At 56.1% G+C, this 16,823-nt stretch overlaps 1 protein-coding gene across 1 annotated transcript; it reads right to left on the bottom strand.

Moving 5' to 3' along the window:
- Positions 1 to 247: 247 nt before the first annotated feature.
- On the bottom strand, positions 248 to 13,935 carry DNAJB13 (DnaJ heat shock protein family (Hsp40) member B13). The gene is made up of 8 exons (XM_002708701.6): positions 13,781 to 13,935; positions 7,933 to 8,036; positions 6,973 to 7,134; positions 4,473 to 4,630; positions 3,602 to 3,715; positions 2,202 to 2,315; positions 1,118 to 1,194; positions 248 to 549 (listed from the first exon to the last, which is right to left on the bottom strand). Exons 1-8 carry the CDS (start codon positions 13,846 to 13,848, stop codon positions 396 to 398), a joined length of 951 nt encoding a protein of 316 aa, XP_002708747.3. The 5' UTR covers positions 13,849 to 13,935; the 3' UTR covers positions 248 to 395.
- Positions 13,936 to 16,823: the final 2,888 nt, after the last annotated feature.

Below are 16,823 nucleotides of genomic sequence, written 5' to 3'. Positions count from 1 at the left end.
GTTTGTCCTGTGCTTAGTCTTCCTGTCTATGAAGTGACTGCATTACACTTGGGAGGCTGCCCCTTCCAAAGATCAGGAATCACGAACTCAGGCCATCCAGCCCGGCTCCACTGTGCCAAGGCAAGATCCCAGAGGCTCTAAGCCCTTGGGGATTGCCCACACCACAAAGCCAGGATGGGGACCAGGTGCTTGGCTGCTCTCCCCGCCCTACCAGAAGGGATGTAGGAAGCTCCTCTCCAATACACTCTCCTGCGTGTAGCTCCAGGTCAGGAAATAAACCTTTATTATGTGTAAGGCACCAGGTCACATATGTGCAGGGGGCGCTGCTGCTGTGGGGCAGGGCTGGATCAGGCCCCGCTGGCGTCCTCCGTCCCCTGCAGCCCGAGCCCGCAGAGCTAGGTCAGCAGTGCCTGGCGCAGCATCCGCTTCTTCTGCGGCGTGAGGCGGGTGGGGAACTGGATGTCGAAGAAGATGAAGAGGTCGCCCTTCTCATCGGGGTTCTCTGGCAGGGGCATGCCCTCGCCCGGCACCTTCTTAAAGTACTTGGGGCTGAGGTGGGAGATGGAGGGAGCAGGTTCAGGGAGCACAGTATAGCAGTGCCCCCAGTGGGCCCAGGCCACCCCACTCCCAGGGACAAATCACGTACTCCCTGGGAAACTCCCTGTCCACAGGGTCCCTGGGGGAGGAGCCCAGGCATCCTGTCTTTGGTCCAGGAAACTGGGCAAGAGAAGGGTGAGCAGACCCTGGGGCTGGGTGATGGTGTCAGGCTGCAGGGCAAACCTTCCCAGGCAGACAGCTTTCCTTGGAGAAGGACTCTGGGAAACAAGAAGTTCAGAGGGTGGAGGCAGCAGGGGGCTAGCCCCGCGTGGAAGGGGACCTCCAGCCTCCACAGCGGCTCTGTGCGAGTCAGGTATTCCTTCTGCCAGGTGCATGAAGCTCACAGCTGGGTCACAGTGTGGGCCGGCCCTCAGTCCCCTCCTGCCCTCTCAGGATGGGACTCCGGGGCTGGGTGCAGCCTGCACAGTGGTGCTGGGCAGACCTCTCTGACACTCTCCCCTGTGTCCCCGGCCGGCCAGCCCTTCTCTTGGCTACTGGGGCCCAAGGCAGCTGGACTCACTGGACGATGTCGTTGATAGGGATGTTGAGCAGCCGGTCGTCTAGGGTCTTCACCTCCACCGTGCAGCAGGTGAGAGCCTGGGGAGGTGAGTGGGGAGGGTCTCCGTGGCCGTCCTACCTAGAAGGCCTTTCATCATCTGGGGCTGGCGCTGTGGGTAAAGCTGTGGCCTGCAGCGCCAGCATCCCATATGGACCCCGGTTCAAGTCCTGGCTGCTCTACTTCTGATCTAGCTCCCTGCTAATGCACCTAGGAAAGCAGCAGAGCATGGCCCAAATGCTTGGGCCCAGCTAGCCGGGTGGGAGACATGGAGGAAGCTCCTGGCTCCTGGCTTTGGCCTGGCTCAGCTCTGGCTGTTGCAGCCATTTGGGGCGTGAAGCAGCAGATGGAGGATCTTTCTCTGTGTGTGTGTGTCTCCCCCTTTCTTTCTTTCTCTCTCTCTCTGTAACTCTGCCTTTCACATAAATAATCTTTTTTTTTAAAGGGCTTTCATGATCCTATTCAGTGCCAGGCCCTGAGCTGGGCACCAGGGAGACAGACAACTACCAAGTGAGTGACCCAGACGAGCTCCCCTCCAGGAGTTCAGTCTGGCAGGTCAAAGTGACACCGATGTAGTAAAAGTGCTAGGGTAGAGATGGAAATGAAAGGGGCCTGCAGGAGCCAAGGAGAGACCCCGAGGCCATGCTGGTGCACATGGGTGGCACCAGTTGATGATGGCCGGCCCCGCAGCGGGAGGTAGGCGGAGGAGCCACAGCAATGAGAGCGTGGAGGTGTGGAAACAGCCCCACAGGCAGCAGTGTCAGGAGACACGGGGCCTACAGGGCAGGGCAGGAGGTGCACAGGGCCGAAGCTGTGGAGGCAGGGGTGTGGCAGCATCAGAGGGGAGTTTGTGAAGGCCCCTGCAGGCTCTAGAGGCGCTGAGATGGGCGGTGGGCTCCCAGGCCTGGATGGTGGGGATGAGGGGAGGGGATGGAAGTGCAGGGAAATTTGGGGTGGAGTCCCCAGGACCAAGTGACAGCTGGCAGAGGGTGGGGGGAGGGGAGGGCTGGCAGGTCCCACCCTGGTCCCCAGCCTCCTGCCCGCTCACCTTGCCCAAAGGGATGGGCTTCACAAAGATGAGGTTGTCCTTCTCCCTGCGGAAGTGAGGGTGTAGCTTCTCCTTCACGTAGAAGACGATGTCCGCTGGGATGACGTTGGGGCCCTAGGCAGGAGAGGCCGAGCGGTGAGAGGGACTAACTGGCCGAGTGTCCTTGGCAAGTTCCTGCCTCTACCTGTCCCCATGTCCCCCTCTGCACGATGGGAAGCTGAGACCAGGTTTTCTAGAAGGGCCTTTTCAGTCTGGCCCCCGCAGCCCCTGTGGTGAGAATCGTCCCCATGGATAGATTCTAACCCCCACCTGTTCCTTCTCCCCTACTGAGCATGCCCAAAACAGATGCCCTCAGGTGGCAGGCAGCAAAACCCTGCCCAGATCAGTCTGGCCCCTCAGCCTAGGGGGGGCAGACACTTTGGGGGGGCACACTCCAGGCTGTGCTAAAAGGAAGCACATAAAGGAAGCCCATACCCAAGGGGAGGTCAGGGAAGGCTGCCCAGAGGCAGAAACATAGCAGCTGCTTTTTTTTTTTTTTTTAAGATTGTATTTATTTAAAAGACAGAAGTCTTCCATCCACTGGCTCACTCCCAAAATGGCCTTAATGGTTGCTCAGAGCTGAGCTGATCTGAAGCCAGGAGTGGGGAGCTTCTTCTGGGTCTCCCACATGGGTGGAAAGGCCCAAGCACTTGGCTCATCCTCCACTGATCTCCCAGGCACATTAGCAGGGAGCTGAACCAGAAGTGGAGCAGCCGGGACTCGCCGAACCGGCGCCCATATAGGATGCCGGCGCTGCAGGCCAGGGCTGTAACCCCCTGTGCCACAGTGCTGGCCCCAGCAACTGGATCTTGAAGGGTGTCTTTTGGGAACAGCTGTTTTACAGGTGAGGACGGGGGCAAGAGCTGCGGGCACAGGAATCTGTTTCTCTTCTCTGGGTGCTCCGGCTCTCAGCCTCGTCTTTGGACTTCGGTTCTCCCTTTCTTTAAATCAGTGCCTGACTTCCAACTGCTGTCAGTCAGCGGCCTCCGAGCAGCTGCTGCAGCTGGACTTACTCAGGGCAGCGCTGGAGCCAGCCAGGAAGAGCGCCGGGTCGAAGTGCGCTTCTCCTTCCACCCCTCTGCTCTTCTCCCGAGTAGGTCCCTGACCTCTCTGGCCCGAGTTTCCCACTCTGTAAAATGGGAATAATCCCTGGGCCACCAGAGGGTCACAAAGGACATTAGGGTTCATCCCACTCCTCTGTGTCCTGACCTCCCCATGGGCCCAGGGCTCCTTCCCTCTCAGTCTTCCCGCCCCTTGGGCCTGGGTGATGGAGTCAGGCAGCTCCCTCCCACCGCCTCACCTGGTCCCCTCACCACCCCCACCTGGTCCCCTAGGCCTGGGTCATAGGGTTCTGCCCTCACCTGGTCCCCTTCCTTCTCAAATGTGATGCGTGTGCCCTGCCTCCAGCCAGGCTTCACGTCGATCATCAGGATCTTGTCCTTGATGGTGGAAGAGTATCTGTCCTCGTTCAGCACCTGCGCCAACAGGAGTGCCCGGGGCTGCCTGGGATCTGCTGTCCTCAGCAATGGGGAGCACCTGCCCTGAGCCATTCCCACTCCCCTCCTGTTGCCACTGAAGCCAAGAACCTATGATTCCAGGATGGCCTGGATGTCACCAAGCCGGGGCCTGAGAGGCCACGCAGTCACTGTTAAGTTGACCAAACCCATGACTCCAGCCCTGGGAATCTCACGGGCCTGGCCACTTAGCAGACGCACAGGGGAATGCACTCAGCTCCTCCCTCCAAACCCCAGAGGTGCCGGCCCTGAGCCTCTAGCAGGTCTCTGAGCCTCACCCAAGCATTCCCCACTGTGCTGTCCATCCCTGCACAGGGGCAGCAGGGACAGCATGGCGGCTGCCAGCATCAGCTCTGCTCTATCCTTGGCAAGGACAGGACTCCGAGGCACCAGGGGCTTCCTCAACCGGTCACCCTGGGGACTCCCTGCCCACGCGGTCCCTCTTACTCCATCACACACCCACCTGTGGAAATCCCCAGGGGATATGGTCTGGCAATGTGCAGAGGGCGGAATTCGAGGATGCCCCTCCCACTGGGAGCCCTGCCGGTTCCCTGGGAAATGGGCTGGACTGAGGGATGGTGCCGAGGGGCTGCAGTCCCCGGGAAAACAGGCCGTCCCTGCCCAGTTTCTCTAAGAGTCCCTGATGATTCCACCAGGGCCGCACCCGAGCTGCCAGGAACGGAAAGCGGGGGGCCAGGAGCTTACCAGGAGTACTCACCCTCCGGGAGATCTTAATTTTTTTGGTGCAGCCAAAGAACAAGTCCTCCAGGGATAGATATAGGTCTCGCTCAATGGGGGGGTCCTGCTTCTTGACCCCTCGGCCCCGGAGCCCCCCGAAGTTTAAATCCACCTCATTTCCTTCTGCATCAAAAAACTCTGCGGGAGGTAGGGAGAGGAATAACAGAAACTGTGTCCGCAGACTTGGAATCAGGGACACACATGCCTCCCCTCCCTGCCCCAGCCTCCCTCCAACCTCTGCAGGGCCCCAAGCACAGTTAATGCCAGCATCCCATCCCCACCCCTCAGACTCAGACAGGCCTGGCCTTGCCACCTCCCACTGCTTCACTCCCACCTTGGAATCCCACCCCTCAACCCCAGTGTCCCTGATTTCCTTTTCCCCAATTTGGGGAAGTACCTCAATCCTACAACGTGCCAGGAAAGAGAGGTGCGCCCTCTGGTGGCAGCCCCTGGGAGTGCCAGAAAAGACTCCTGCTGGGGCAGGCATGTGGCACAGGGGTTAAGTCACCACTGTGAGGGGGCAGCAGATGCTGCCTCCAGTACCTGAGAACCTACCACCCATGTGTGAGACCCAGATGGGTCCTGGGCTCCTGGCTTTGGCCTGGCTAAGCTGAGGTTTCAGAGAGAGAGAGAAAGGACTGCCCAGGATCACGGTTTATAAACAGCAGTGCATGGATTTGAAATAGGCCTCCTAGTCAGTCCCTTGCTTTTTCCTGTCTCACATGGGGTTTATAAACTCAGAGTCCTCTGGCAGACACGTGAGGGCAATGCATGGTGGGTGCGGTCCTTGGGGTGGAGGCCTGCAGCCCACTTAGGAACGTGGAGGCGAGGAGAGAGAACTTCTGAATGCAGAAAGGGGAGGGGCGGCGACAGGCGGCGATGTCCAGGCTCTCGGAGCCGCATACGCAGAGCCAGGAGGGCAGGTCTGACAGTCGGCTGTTTTTGCCAGGCGATTCTGAGCCTCAGAAGTCAACTCTTGGTCAGTTTGGGACCTGAGATCGTGCGCCCATCCACCTGCCCACACATCCTCTCATCTCAGCCACCTCCCCACGCTCCCACGTCTACTCGTCCACTCACTCACTCATCCATCCATCCATCCATCCATCCATGCCTCTGTCTGTCCACTCACTCCGCTCCCATGCTAGGCCAGGCTTTGGATACTCAGAGATCAATCAGACCTGGCGCAGTCCCCTGACTGGGTGGGAGACCCGCCTGTTAGAGGGAAAGGAGCAGAGGAGCTGCTTCACATCTTCAAACAGATTGTAATAAAAATGACAAATCAGGGGCCGTCCCTGTGGCACCACAGGGTAAGCCACTGCTTGGGACACTGCATCCCATATCAGAGTGCCGGTTTGAGTCCTGGCTCCTCCACTTCCAATCCAGCTCCCTGCTAATGTGCCTGGGAGGCAGCAGATGATGGCTCAAGTGCTTGGGCCCCTCCCACCCCTGTGGGAACTGATGGAACTCTGGGCTCCTGGTTTCAGCCTGGCCCATCCCTGGCTATTGCAGGCATTTGGGGAATGAACCAGCAGATGGAAGGCCTTTCTCTGTCACTCTGCCTTACAAGTCAATGTAAATAAATTCAAAATAGACGTTTAAAAATACTCAACTACCCCCTGGTGGATGCGCTGGCACGTGGCATCCCGTCTGTCCTCCCTGTGTACCTGAGCAGCTGTGGACTCTGGCGAGCTAACAAACATTTCCCAGACTGCCTTTCTGGCTTTGAAACGCATTCAGCAGGTGAACTCTGAGCGACTGGGAAGGCAGGAAGGGCGAGAGGAGGTATCTGCCCGTGGCTTTGGCTGGAGCTGGTTAACACTGCTGTGGAGATGGGGGTTCTCTGTGGGGGCCCACTAGTTTCATGCCTGTCACAGGCAAGTAGGGCTTGGGCAGCAAACTCCACTAGCCAGGGTTGATCTACAATGATGTGTTCTGGGACGCAATCATGGTGACTCCCGCCTCCCGCCTTATGACTGCCAGAAAAACAGCTCTCCCCGCCGGCTGGTTCTGAAGAGTTGTTCCTGACGGCTTTTCAGGTTTTTTAAAAAGGTTCATTTTTTCGAAAGGCAGAGCAACTCGGGGCGGGGTGGGGGGAGGGGCATCAAGTAGAGAGATCTTCCATCTACTGCTTCAATCCCCAAATGGTCCCAGTAGCCTGGGCTGGGCCAGGCTGAGGTCAGGAGCTTGAAACTCCATCCGGGTCTCCCACATAGGTGGCCAGGGACCCAAGCACTTAGCAGGGAGCTGGATCGGAAGTGGAGCAGCCGGACTCAAACGCATCCCAAGCAGTAACTTAACCTGCTGCCTGCCTCCTCTTTAGTTTTTTTAAATCGTATTCTCTTTCTCTATTATCTGTATGCGTGTGTGTGTGTGTGTGTGTGTGTGTGTTTCAAAGTAATAAAATGACACTATTCAAAGAAAGGCGTCTTGTCCAGCTGTGTCCATGGTGGGGGGGGGGAGCGGTGGGCAGGCTCTCTTACCACTGAAGGGATTGTCTCCACCAAAGAACTCGTGGAAAACCTTGCCAGGGTTGCCGTGGAAGACGTAGCCCGTTGTCCACGGTGTCTGGGATCCAAACTCCAGCGGGACGCCGCCCTTCAGGCCCTCCTCTCCAAACTTGTCATAGATGCCTCTCTTCACAGCTGTGGATATGGGCGGCCTTGGAGGTGGGCAGCCTTGGAGGCAGTGGGGGTGGGGGAGGAGGAGGGGCAAACCCAGGCTCACTTCCATCGCCCGCAAGTTACAGGTCAGCTCACGCAGGGCAGACATAGGCATGACCGCTACAGCCCCAGAAAGACTGAGACTTGCGGGGCGTGGGGAGCGGGTTGGAGGAAGAAGTGAGTACAAACCTGGGATTTGCCTTCCATCTGTTCTCACGCTCCCCCCTCAGCTGGAGTAGTGAGAAGCCTAGAACCTTGCGACTTTAGTCTCAGGATCCTAGATCCTGCCCAAATCCGAGAGTTTTGAAATCCCAAGCCCAGATCGCTGGAGAAGCCTCAGCGATCTTCCAGCAGCCCCGGCTCAAGCCCTCGGGGACAGCCAAGCGGGCCCCAGGTTCCCCGCGGCTCCGGGCCAGGGCAGGGAAGGAGGTGTGGCCCAGTGACCGACCAGGGGCACATGTGGGACGGCCCCGCCCGGCCCGACCTTCTGCCCGGTGCCCAGGGCGCCTCACTTGGCGCCCAGAGTTTGCGCCTTAGGGCAGGCGCCGACCATGCGCGCTCAGCCCGGCCCGGGGCCCTGGACGCTGGATCCTGCTCTCGCCTGAGTCTACGGGAAGGGCGGCCCTTTATCCACTTTCCCCTCTCAGGTTCTTCGGCATCTGGGCAGGTTAGAGGGCTGGCTACCCTCTTGGCCCCTCAGAAAACCCAGCTGTCTAGAATTTGGGCACACCCTTGCCACAGGGGCCGGTGGGGGACAGAAGCAGCCCCGCGGCCACTCACGGTCGCTCAGCACGTCGTAGGCCTCAGCTATCTGCCTGAACGTTTCCACTGCGGCCGGCTCACTGGACTTGAGCGGGTGGTTCTTCAGGGCCAGCTTCCGGTACCTGCGGGAGGGCGGGAGGGTAGCGCGTCACGGCGGCCTGCACAGAGGTGGCGGTGGCGGCAGGGAGCAGGGCTGACTGACAGCCAAGGCCAGAGCGGCCCCCCTCCAGCAGGCGCAATGCCGGCTCAGCATTCCAGGGGATGGCTCAGGCCTTGGGACACAACAGCTTAGGCCGCCACTGGGGACACCCGCATGCCATATTTGAGAGTCAGTTCTGAGCCCAGCTGCTCCACAGGCCTTGCTAATGCATCTGGGAGGTACTGATGCTCAAGTGCTTGGGTTCCTGCAGCCCTGTGCGAGACCATGGTGGGGCTCCTGGCTCCTCGCTCTGTCCTGGCCTAACCCTGGCTGCTGGGGCATTTGGAGAGTGAACCAGCAGATGGGAGATATTCTCTCTCTCTCTTTCTGTCTTTCAAATAAGTAATAAATCATAAAAAGAGAATTGGGACTGTTGCTGTGGCATTGCAGGTAAAGCCACCCCCTGCAGTGCCAGCATCCCATATGGGTGCTGGTTCAAATCCCAGCTGCTCCACTTCCGATCTCGCTGTCTGCTATGCCCTGGGAAGGCAGTAGAAGATGGCCCAAGTCCTTGGGCCCCTGCATCCACATGGGAGACCTGGAAGAAGCCCCTGGCTCCTGGCTTCGGATCAGCGCAGCTCCAGCCATTGTGGCCAATTGGGGAGTGAACCAGTGGATGGAAGAGCTCTCTCTGTCTATGCCTCTGCTTCTCCTTCTCTGTAACTCTGAGGTTCAAATAAATAAATAAATCTTGGGGGAAGAAAAAAGCCCAGCTTTATGTCAAAGGAACCCTCAGCTAACTGGCATCTAGATGATTACAGGAACCGACCCCGGAAACCCACCTGACGTCACCCAGCTAAACCGGTACATTTCCTACCTCCCCCAGCTCCCCTTTCTCCTTTCCAGAGCTCGCCTGCTAACTGGCAAAATGGGAAAGGCACTTTGGAGAGTGAAGACGTCTGCTCTCCCCCACCAAGACTGCTAAGCTCCTGAGTAAGCCTGTCTCCTTGCATCTATTCCTGTCTCTGGTGAACTGGCCGTCCGGCAGCCGGCAGCCTGGGGCCCATGTTAATGGCATCGCCAAGGTGTTAGGAGGTGGGACTCAAACCTAGGCACCGCCGGCGCCGCGGCTCACTAGGCTAATCCTCCGCCTAGCGGCGCCGGCACACCGGGTTCTAGTCCCGGTCGGGGCGCCGGATTCTGTCCCGGTTGCCCCTCTTCCAGGCCAGCCCTCTGCTGTGGCCCGGGAGTGCAGTGGAGGATGGCCCAGGTGCTTGGGCCCTGCACCCCATGGGAGACCAGGAAAAGCACCTGGCTCCTGGCTCCTGCCATCGGATCAGCGCGGTGCGCCGGCCGCAGCGCGCCGGCCGCGGCGGCCATTGGAGGGTGAACCAACGGCAAAGGAAGACCTTTCTCTCTGTCTCTCTCTCTCACTGTCCACTCTGCCTGTCAAAAAAAAAAAAAAAAAAAAAAAAACCCAGGCACCAATATGGGCCAGCTTCAGGGGTCCCAAGTGACATCTTAGCCAGGATGCCAACGCCCCCTGGCCCCTGCATTTCACAGGTATCCGGCCCTCCCTGCATATTCTTCCTCCCCACTGTCATTGGCTCGGGTTTCCCAGTACATTTCACGCACATCTGATCCATCTGTCCCAGAGGACCCGAGCCACAGGCAGGCCTCTTGGGAGGCAGAGGGAACGTCGGGTGTGCAGAGAACCCTCGCGCTGTCTCCCAGCACGGTGCTCACTGTTTCTCCATGGGTGCCGCTGTCAGTCCCACCTCAGCGCTGTGACACCTGCTGGCTTGGGGATGGTCCCAGGAAGGAAGTGGTGGCATGACTGGTGGTTTGTGCAGAGTTTAACAAAGGTGCAGGAAGGGGGAAGGAGGCCCTCAGGGAGCGTACAGCACCCTGAGGTGAGGAACCCCGAGGGCCCGGACCACACTGAGCCTGCAGGAGTGAGGGGAGGGAGCTGAAACGTGCAGGGGGAGTGTGCGTGGACAAAGCCACCTCTGTAAGGGACACAGCCAATTCTGAAGAGACTCCCCAGCAAGACCCACCCCCTGGCTGTGCTCCCCCCGGGCAGGAAGCTGCAGGTGCAAACAGGGCCACAGGTCAGGGTGGGGGGCAGGTCTACCGGAGTAAATGGGAGGCCCCCAGCACCGACTCCCGGGTGACTGGGTCCCGACTGGAGCCCACGTTTCTTCCCCTCCTGCCCCTGCCATGTGGGCATTCCCAGAGTCTGCCTGCTTCTTGTCTCCCTGCACACAATCAGTAGGGCGAGCTCACCTCTCACAAGGCTGTGGCCCCCAGTCTCTGTCTCAAACCCAGCACTTCCTGAGCCCCAGACCTACACCCAGCTCCATCCCAGCGCCCCATAGGCTGCTCAGCCTCCTGGTCATTGTGTCAGGTGCCCGGGCACGGCAGCCGGAGATCCTAGCGTTGCCTGTGATTCCAGGTTCTGTTCGCCATCCCAGCAGTCACCACGTCGTGTCAGCTTCTCCTGATCAGTGCTCTCTTCCTGCTCTTCCCTGCGCTACTGAGGGGCTTCAGAAAGTTCGGGGAAAAGGGAAGGAAAAGGTAATCCACGCCTGCTGGGAGCTTCTTCTATTTTCCTATTTGAAATTCAGGAAGAGACAGACAGCGAGAGATCTGCCTACTGGTTCACTCCCCAAACGCCTGAAAAACCTAGAGTTGGGCCAGGGCGAAGCCAGGAGCCTGAACTCAACCCGAGTCTCCCGTGAGGGTGGCAGGGACCCCAGTACTTGAGCGCCTCACAGCAAGCAGGCGTGAGTGAGTGAATGGCATGAGCCCAGAGCTGGCCACAGCCTCTCAGGGTGGATGCCTCTGGGCAACACCTGCTCTTACTGACTGTGACTGCCGACCTGGGACTTTGCTCCTCCATCATGAAGGCCCTGGCCCTGCCCCTGGGGCCCTTGTAGAGAAACCGCTCTGTCTGCCTTCAGAGCCTTGGGGACCACTGGCACAGCCTCCCTGAGACTTCCAAGCCGGCCCTCTCGATGACAAAGGTCACAGTCAGTTATAGTAGCAAGTAGCCTCCACCAGTGAGTAAAAGGAGCAAGGTCTGAGAGGAGCTCAAAGCGAGTGGTTCCAGGATTATCTTTCAGTAGCATCACTCATCACCTGCTTTCCTGCATGGGAGAGAAAAGGGTGGAGTCACTGCTCGGCTGCTGCAGCCAGGCGGTTATGAATCATGAGGCTTTTCTTCCTGCTACAGGTTTCTTTCTCTCTCTCTTTTTTTTTTTTTTTTTTTTGGTGTGTGTGGGGGGGAGTGTTGGGGAGGGGCTTAAAATCTAGGTACTTCCACAGGAGAGCATTTCACATGTGACTCATCCCTTAAGAATTGTGTGTGCGAGGGGTCAGTGCTGTGGTGCAGCGGGTTAAAGCCCCAATCGGCACCAGCATCCCATATGGGTGCCGGTTCGAGTCCCGGCTGCTCCACTTCTGATCCAGCTCCCTGCTGATGACCTGGGAAAGCAGCAGAGGATGGCCTAAGTGTTTGGGCCCCTGCACTCACGTGGGAAACCTGGAAGAAGCTCCTAGCTCCTGGCTTCTGCCTGGCCCCATCATTGTGGCCATGTAGGGAATGAACCAGCAGATGGAAGACCTCTCTCTCTGGCTCTGCCTCTCTCTGTAAATCTGGCTTTCAAATAAATACATCTTTAAAAACAAAGAAGTGTGTGAGTGTGTGTGTGTGTGAGGGGTGGAGAGGCATTTGGCACAGCACTTAAGATGCTGCTTAGGACTCCTGCATCCATATCAGAGAGCCTGGGTTCAAGTCCTGACTCTGCTTCCAATTCCAGGGAAGCAGCAGGCGATGGTCCAAGTGCTTGGGTCCCTCCACCTGCCTGGGAGACCCAGATGGAGTTCCTAGCTCCTAGCTTCAGCCTGTCCCAGCTGTGGCTGTTGTGCACATTCAGGAAGTGAACCAGTGGATGGAAGATCTCTCTCTCTCTCTCTGACACAGACGGTGTGACTCTGTCTCTCTGCCTTTCAAAATGATTTATTCTAAAAACAAATTGTTGCCAGCATGGGGGAGAAAGGTTAAGGACCATTGTTTAAAACATAGGCAGTGGGGCCAGCGCTGTAGCTCAGTGGGTTAACGCCCTGGACTGAAGCGCCGGCATCCCATATGGGCGCTGGTTCAAGACCCAGCTGCTCTACTTCTGATCCAGCTCCCTGCTATGGCCTGGGAAAGCAGTAGAAGATGACCCAAGTCCTTGGGCCCCTGCACCTCCATGGGAGACCCGGAAAAAGCTCCTGGTTCCTGGCTTCGGATTTGCGCAGCTCCGGCCGTTGCAGCCAACTGGGGAGTGAATCATCGAATTGAAGACCTCTCTCTCTCTCTTTGCCTCTCCTCTCTCTCTGTGTAACTGACTTTCAAATAAATAAATAAATAAATATTTTTTAAAAATAGGCAGTTCTTTTCAGCACTCTTTATATGACATAGTTTTACATGCAAATGATTGCTGGAAATTTTCACATACATTATCATTTTTAAAAAATATTTATTTATTATTGGAGAGACACAGATCTTACATCTGCTGGTTCACACCCCAAATAGTTGCAACAGCCTGGTTGTTTTTTTTTTTTTTTAAGATTTATTTACTTATTTGAAAGTCAGAATTACACAGAGAAAGGAGAGGCAGAGAGAGAGAGAGGTCTTCCATCCACTGGTTCACTCCCCAACTGACCATGATGGCTGGAGCAGTGCCAATCCAAAGCCAAGAGCCAGGAGCTTCTTCTGGGTCTCCCTTGTGGGTGCAGGGGCCCAAGGACTTGGGCCACCTTCTGCTTTCCCAGGCCATAGCAGAGAGCTGGATCAGAAGTGGAGCAGCCGGAATTCGAACTGGTGCCCATATGGGATGCTGGCACGGCAGGCGGCAGCTTTACCCACTATGCCACAGCGCTGGCCCCAACAGCCAGGTCTTAACTGGCAGAGCTATCCTAGACGCCCCCTTCTTTCTTTATTTCCCATGACCCACTTAATTGTCAAGTCCATGCTCTCCCCTCTCCAGCCACTGCCTGACCTCAAGCCCATCTTCTACCTTGATTACCATGACAACATGTGACTCTTCTGATGGACCCTGGTTCCCTTGTGACGATTTATGCAAGGTATTCACCAACAGCGCATCTCTGACTTACGGTTACTAGTCCAGCTGCTACCACTGCACCTAACCTATATGATAGGTATGCAATAAATTTGCTTCATGTTTTTTCAGAAAAACATGTTGACTCCTACCCTAGACTTTCTTAGGAATGGAACCACAAGTTCCCACTACTTGATGGAAGCATTCAGAGATGCAGTTTAGTCAACATCAAACACCCCTTGACGACCAGAAAGAAATTTGTACATATCCACTGGTCACTCCCCTTTTCACACCCTTTGGTTCTCTGTAATACTGCATTCAGAACAAAGTCCCAATGGCTCTTTTGTCCCCACCATTTCATTGGAAAACTGAGGGACCCTGGACAGGAGCTAGGGCAGAGATCACAAAGGGAGAGGGTTAGGATAGACTGAAGAACTGAAGTGTCCGAATTTCCAGCCCGGGCCGAGGCAGCCCACAGCCAGAGCACGTATGCAAGCACAAGAGAGGGACCAAGGTGCACCTTGCTTGCCCTTCGCTGTGCAGGAAGGCCGGGTTTGAAAGGGATGAGGGAGGGGCCTGCTGCGGCACACCCCCAAGCCCTGGATCCCACCTCACTTACGCCTTCTTGATCTGGGCATCCTCCGAGTTGCGAGTGATCTGGAGCACGGAGTAATAATCCTGGCCCATGGCTGGCGGTCTATGAGTTTGGGATCCTCCTCATATTCCAGCGGCGCTGTTGGGTCTGTGTTCCTCGGTTGCTCCTGACAACCGCCCAGGGGCACTCTGGGAGTTGTAGTCCTTGCTTAGCAAACCGCCTTCTTGGTTCTTGAAAGGATGGGAGCACTGGGGCTGATTGTGGGGCTCTGATAAAGGTCTTTCAATTCAGAAACAGAGTCACAGAACCCTGTTTTTATTTTTTAAGGAGAGCAGCAATTGATTTTTAAAAAAGATCTATTTATTTATTTGAAAGGCAGAGTTAGAGAGATCCTCCATCCACTGGTTCATTCCCCAGATGGCTACAATGCCCAGAGCTGGGCCAGGCTCAAGCCAGGAGCCAGGAGCTACATCCTGGTCACTACATATGTGCAGGGGCCCAAGCACTGGGGCAATCTTCCACTGCTTTCCCAGGTGCATTAGCAGGGAGCTGGACCAATGAGGAACAATAAGGACCTGAACCTGCGCTTACAGGGGATGCCAGTATTGCAGGATGTGGCTTAATGAGCTGACCACAGTGCCGGCCCCAGAAGTTAGGTTTTTTGTTTTTGTTTTGTTTTTTAGATTTTATTTTTCTTTATTTGAGAAGGAGAGTTACAGAGAGAGGGAGGGACAGAGATAAAGGTCTTCCATCCATTGGTTAACTCCCCAATTGGCCGCAACTGCCAGAGCTGGGCTGCTCTGAAGCCAGGAGCTTCTTCTGGATCTGCCATGCAGGTGCAGGGCCCAAGGACCTGGGCCATCTTCTACTGCTTACCCAGGCCATAGCAGAGAGCTGGATCAGAAGAGGAGCAGCTGGGCCTTGAACTGGCACCCATATGGGATGCCAGCACTGTAGGTGGCAGCTCTACCTAATATGCCACAGTGCTGGCCCCTAAAATATATTTTTAAATTTGAGGATAGCTTCATATGTTAAGAAAAGCTATGAAGATGGTATATAAGAGTTCCCATAAAACCCATAACCAATGTCCCCTATTATCATCCCACATTAGCCTGGTGTATTTGTCACAAATAATGACTAATATTTATAATTATTAATCAAAGTCCCTATTTTATTGACATTTCCCAGTGCTTCAGCTAACGTGCTCTGTTCAGGCGCCCACCCAGGACTCAGCTGTGGTGGCCCCCAGATCCCTCTTGCCTGGGATAGCTTCTCCAGGTTTCCATGTCTGGTGACCTTGGCAGTGTCCGGAGTGCCGGTCAGGTACTTTGTAGAGGAGCCCTCAGCTGGGATTTGCTTGATGTTTTCATTATGACTACACTGGGGTTTTGAGGTCTGGGGAGGAAGATGACGGAGTAAAGTTCCATTCTTGTCCCAGTATGTCAAAGGGACATAGGAGGGGACTTCAAAATTTGGGGGAAATGGAATTAAAAGGTGAGTTTTTCTCAGTGCAAAACTATTTTTGAAATCCATTGCATACCCGTCTGATGACACACTTTTCCTGTGAACTTTTTGGAGACCCCTGGCACCATCAGCATGCCCTCCCACCGGCGGCACCAACCGCGGTCCCTGGCTGAGGTCGCGTCTGTCCGTTCCTCCGCCACACACTCACCTTCTCCCCGCGGCCTGTGGTGTGCTGGGAAGGGAGTCTGCGCAGCCGCCTCTGAGGGGCACAGAGCTACGCTCCACCCCGCGAGGGCAGCAGGGCCCTGTTCTCCACTCGCGTCCCACATCAGTCACCAACCTCAGCCCAATCTGCCTCCCTGACCCCTATCAAGCCCCTCCCAGCCACAGCCTCGCTCCTGCGTCATCTTTCGGCAGGACCACTGCGACTCCCTCACCGCTGGCTGCTTTGTCTCTACCCGGTGGATGCGATACGCATGTTGCACGGCGAAGGCCAGGCTGCTTCCGCTGGCACGCGGGCCCTCTGGGATCGGCTGCTCTCTTGCCTCCCTCCTCTCGCACTGCTACCCAACATGCACCTGCCGCTAGTCAGATGGACTACAGCGCTCACCACGGCACAGACGAATCTTTCTCTCTCTCAGGTTCACAGAGCTTCCTCTGCTCATAGCCCGCCTGCCACAACCCTGGCTCCATTCAGAAAACTGCTCTTTAGTTTTTCTTCATTCAACCTAAATAAAGCAATCAGACAAAGATTCTCCAGAGAATGATACTCATTTGAGAATAGCAGAGCACTGCAACGGGCCTTAGTAAACCACAGGTGTACTAAGGGAAAGGAAAAGTTGTTAAATGCAAAAACGAGGACGACGACAGGAGGTACCCTGAAAGAGTGGCCTTTGGTCGCCAGGACTGATGACCAGGGTGAGGTTAGCCTGGGGTGGAACAGACCCTCGCCGGGGAGATGTCCTCTGCATAAGGTGGTGGCGGCCTCTGTGTGGACTTGTGGTTCTGCAGGGTCTTCTGTGACAATTACCATCAGGCAGTCACACACAAGAGCCCTTCCTGCCTTACCGCCTGGGCTTTATTTTTTGTCCGCGTTGACACAGTGAGTCCACTTTGATTCTGACAACTTTCATGTTTTTCACACTTAGGAAGCAGCCCCAACAGCAGCAGCAGGCCTCCCTGTTGGAGGAATATTGCCCTGTGGGTTCCTCCCCACCCGTTTGTTATTCTTTTGCTTTGGTTTTACTGCACACACGTGTGTACCCACAGGTGTGCTGATAAAGGCTTTAACAACCGGCTCACCAGAAGATGAATAGAGGTCCTCACTTGTCATATTTGCCAATTTTCCCAGGTGAGCTGGCTCCAGCCACACCATTGCATTATTCCTAATCATATGTTTATCTTTTTTTTTTAATATTTATTTATTTATTTACTTGAGAGGCAGAGTTACAAAGACAGAGAGACAAAGAGAAAGGTCTTCCATCCACTGGTTCACTCCCCAAATGGCCACAACGGCCAGAGCTGAGCTCATCCAAAGCCAGGAGCCAGGAGCTACTTCCAGGTCTCCCACACAGGTGCAGGGGCCCAAGCACTTGGGCCATCT

This window comes from Oryctolagus cuniculus, chromosome 1 (genome assembly GCF_051225735.1).
Source record: "Oryctolagus cuniculus isolate XC-2025 breed Fujian yellow rabbit chromosome 1, ASM5122573v1, whole genome shotgun sequence".
Lineage (NCBI taxonomy): Eukaryota > Metazoa > Chordata > Mammalia > Lagomorpha > Leporidae > Oryctolagus > Oryctolagus cuniculus.
The sequence above is the reverse complement of the archived record's forward strand: the minus strand, read 5'-3'. Positions and strand labels throughout refer to the sequence as shown.

Excerpts from the sequence above, each read along its gene's own strand:
- DNAJB13 (XM_002708701.6), bottom strand. The coding sequence starts at position 13,848 with ATGGGCCAGGATTATTACTCCGTGCTCCAGATCACTCGCAACTCGGAG. Across the intron at positions 4,631-6,972 it reads TGGAGACAATCCCTTCAGTG|AGTTTTTTGATGCAGAAGGA; the intron begins GTAAGAGAGCCT and ends TACCTCCCGCAG. Across the intron at positions 1,195-2,201 it reads AGCCCATCCCTTTGGGCAAG|GCTCTCACCTGCTGCACGGT; the intron begins GTGAGCGGGCAG and ends TCACCTCCCCAG.